Source organism: Etheostoma cragini, chromosome 7 (genome assembly GCF_013103735.1).
Source record: "Etheostoma cragini isolate CJK2018 chromosome 7, CSU_Ecrag_1.0, whole genome shotgun sequence".
In the NCBI taxonomy this organism is placed as follows: Eukaryota; Metazoa; Chordata; class Actinopteri; order Perciformes; family Percidae; genus Etheostoma; species Etheostoma cragini.
In genome coordinates this window covers 26,952,842-26,956,710 of record NC_048413.1, presented here as the reverse complement: position 1 = coordinate 26,956,710, position 3,869 = coordinate 26,952,842, and the positions used below count along the sequence as shown (strand labels likewise).

The window sequence follows — 3,869 nt, the reverse complement described above, 5'->3', positions numbered from 1 at the left end:
ATACATCAGATACAGTATTAGGGACCACTAAGGTCTATATAAAAGATACATCAGATACAGTATTAGGGACCACTAAGGGGTATATAAAAGAGACTTCAGATACAGTATTAGGGACCACTAAGGTCTATATAAAAGATACATCAGATACAGTATTAGGGACCACTAAGGTCTATATAAAAGAGACTTCAGAGACAGGATTAGGGACCACTAAGGTCTATATAAAAGCATCCAAAGAGCACCATGTCATGGGACCTTTAAACCTCCTATTCTCTTAAGTGGATCGATTCCCCATATCAGCTTCTTATGCTATACCTTTAACTTACTATTACAAATCGCTGTATCCACTACTTTTAGTGAATCATTTGAACGGATTAGTCAGTCCTTCTTCCTGCTATTTCTACCGTTTAACACCGTCTTTGCAGCTAGAATCAACCCATGAATATTTAGCCAGGATGATATAATGGGAACTGGTGGTGTTCTTGGGCATCTACATGTCTTAACCCTTGTGTTGTCTTCACTTTTGGGACCCTCTCGTATCCCTCGGGTCAAATTGACCCGTGACTTATTTGGGGTTTTAAAAACAACTCTGACATAAACATAAACTCTCAACAAATATTGTCTTTATCCCTTGTGTTGTCTTCCCGTTAACCATGAACTTGCAATTCCAGGTCAAAATTGATTTTTTTTTTTTTTCAGCTTTTGGTGCTTTAAAAAAACAAAAAAAACATGCGCTGGTTTAATAATAGGATTTACACTTATTATTGGAATTCATGGTCAACAAACCTCATTTATATCAAATTATACATATGTTTTCAGCTAAAAAGGCAGTATTTGTGAATTATTTTGACTACCAGTTAAGATCAGAGGATGTTGAGTGGATCTCAGATGGGTAGAAGTCAAAGTTGAGTCCCAATACTGTTTTGAAACCGTAAAAAAAATAAAAATTCAAATGCCATAAGATTAAATAAAACACCCAAAAAATTAATTTACGTTGTATGGAATCATCAGTGTTATTTTTGGGGCAATTTGGTTGAAAGAAATCTAACATTTTCTGATATAAACCACTTAAAAACGGGTCAATTTTACCCGAGGTCAACACAATGGTTAATTAAACTCTTATTGTGCACACAGGAAATACACAGAAAACATGGATCTTCTGGGAAAAGTCGAAATCTACATCCCAGCGGAAGCGGAGGTGAAAAGCTTCCCCATGTGGAGTTTACCCAAATCAGTGCTAAGACGAATCGGCGTCTCCGTGTCCGTCTCCGAGGACTTTGGGACGCTCGCAGACTCCCCAGAAGGGATATGCATTTGTCCCGCAATCATACGGAGGAAAGGTCAGAAGCATGTCTCCCACGCAGGAAACCCTGGTCCAGGATCCACGTCCCTGCTGCACAGCGAGTTCCGGTCGGGACAGATGTCCTTCGTCTGTCCCAACCGCACAGCTTACAGGGTGCTAAAGGACACCATGCCTGGGAAAAAGGTCCCTGGACCCGCATCGCACACCTCCCAGTTACCTCAGGGCTCGGCACCGGATAAGTACAAAGACTCTGTCGTCGTCTACCGGGGACACGTTTACCTGTCCACCAGGAGGTCCAATCATAGCCGCGAGAGACAGGAGACACTGGAACCAACGCCTTCGTCCCACGCTGCCGCTCCAGAAAGCCCAAAGATGGTACCGTGCCATTTCAGGTTTTTTCTTCATTTATTCTTGGAATTCATGGTCAACAAACCTCATTTGTATCAAATTACACACACGTTTTTAGTTACACAGTCAGAAATTATGAATTATTTTGTCTAATAGTTAAGCTCTGAGGATGTTGAGTGGGTAGGTGTCAAAGTTTAGTTCGGATACTGTCTTGAAACCATAAAAAAAAAAAAAAATTCAAATGCTGTAAGATTAAATAAAACAATTACCCAAGAATGTTATTTTTGGCCAATTTGGTTAAAAGAAATCTAATATTTCTGATATAAACCACTTTGAAACGGGTCACTTTAACACGAGGGTTAAAGATGTTCTAGTTGCTTCCCTCCTCTGTGACAGTGAAGTGAATAATCATAGCAACGCTGATCTGGGACCTGTCCTTCCTTCCTCCTGCAGTGGCTGCGGCGGTCCCCCCAGGCTCATCCTGATCCTGATCCTGATCCTGATCCTGCAGACCAAGAACTACAAAGGAAGAAATTGTGTGTCACGTTGCCCCAAACCTCCCAAAAACCGCTGAAGAACCTTCTCCCAGAAAGAGAGAGTCAGTCCACCACGGACCAGGTGAGATTTTACCAGAACCGCAATAAGCACAACAGCTTTATTTGCATTGGACTTTTCTTGATATGGAGTCATTACAAAATGACTAAAGCCTCGTGTCGTCTTCCCATCGACCTGCAACTTTGTGTTTTTCCGCGGAGAAATTTCAACATTTTGATTTACACATTTCTCAATGTTTTTTCCAAGTTTTTTTTAACAGGTTTTTTTCTCACATTTACCAATTTTTGTCACTTATTTTTAACAAGTTTTTTTTTCACATTTACTATTTTTTTTGTAACTTCTTTGTAACAATTGTTTTTCTCACATTTACTATTTTTTTGCCAATTTTTTGTAACAATTTTTTTCTCACATTTACAATTTTTTTGTCATTTTTTTTAACAAGTTTTTTTTTCACATTTACAAATTTCTTTTGTCACTTATTTGTAACAATTTTTTTCTCACATTTACCAATTTTTTTGCCACTTTTTTTAACAAGTTTTTTTCTCACATTTACTTATTTTTTTGTCACGTTTTAAAGGTTATCTTCTCACATTTACCAATTTTTTGTCACTTTTTTTTTACAGTTTTTGTTCTCACATTTACAATTTTTTTAGTCATTTTTTAACAGTTTATCTTCTCACATTTACCAATTTTTTGTCCCTTTTTTTTTTTTACATTTTTTGTTCTCACATTTACAATTTGTTCAGTCATTTAACAGTTTTTTTTTCTCACATTTACCAATTTTTTGTCACTTTTTTTTACATTTTTTGTTCTCACATTTACAATTTGTTTAGTAATTTAACATATTTTTCTCTCACATTTACCAATTTTTTGTCACTTTTTAACAGTTTTTGTTCTCACATTTACAATTTGTCTAGTCATTTTTTAACAGTTTTTTTTCTCACATTTACAAATTTTTTGTCACTTATTTTTTAACAGTTTTTTCCTCACATTTACAATTTTTGTTGTCATTTTTTAACAGTTTTTTTCTCTCACATTTACCAATTTTTTGTCACTTCTTTTTAACTATTTTTTCCTCACATTTACCCTTTTTTTTGTCATGTTTTAACAGTTTTAACACGAGGGTTAAAGATGTTCTAGTTGCTTCCCTCCTCTGTGACAGTGAAGTGAATAATCATAGCAACGCTGATCTGGGACCTGTCCTTCCTTCCTCCTGCAGCGGCGGCGGCGGTCCCCCCAGGCTGATCCTGATCCTGATCCTGATCCTGCAGACCAAGATCTACAAAGGAAGAAATTGTGTGTCACGTTGCCCCAAACCTCCCAAAAACCGCTGAAGAACCTTCTCCCAGAAAGAGAGAGTCAGTCCACCACGGACCAGGTGAGGTTTTACCAGAACCGCAATAAGCACAACAGCTTTATTTGCATTGGACTTTTCTTGATATGGAGTCATTACAAAATGACTAAAGCCTCGTGTCGTCTTCCCATCGACATGCAACTTTGTGTTTTTCCGCGTCAAAATTTCAACATTTTGATGTTTTTTTTTTTTTTTTCACATTTCTCAATGTTTAAAACTTTTATCTTTTTGTCACTTTTATCTTTTTTTGGTCATTTTTTTTTAATACTTTTTTTTTCCTCACATTTACCGTTTTTTTTTTTTTTTTTTTTT

General features: G+C 36.7%; 1 protein-coding gene across 2 annotated transcripts in view; it reads left to right on the top strand.

The window, feature by feature from the left end:
- si:dkeyp-110g5.4 (uncharacterized protein LOC561637 homolog) overlaps positions 1 to 3,869 on the top strand; it is an 18,428-nt gene that overhangs the window by 12,102 nt on the left and 2,457 nt on the right. Inside the window, exons 2-4 of one of the 2 annotated variants that reach the window (XM_034875848.1) lie at positions 1,132 to 1,675; positions 2,102 to 2,141; positions 3,445 to 3,581. In XM_034875848.1, the coding sequence (XP_034731739.1) occupies positions 1,148 to 1,675; positions 2,102 to 2,141; positions 3,445 to 3,581 (705 nt within the window). In that variant the 5' untranslated portion in view covers positions 1,132 to 1,147. Of the gene's footprint in view, positions 1 to 1,131; positions 1,676 to 2,101; positions 2,267 to 3,444; positions 3,582 to 3,869 lie in introns of both variants that reach the window. The other variant, XM_034875849.1, reaches the window with a different exon arrangement.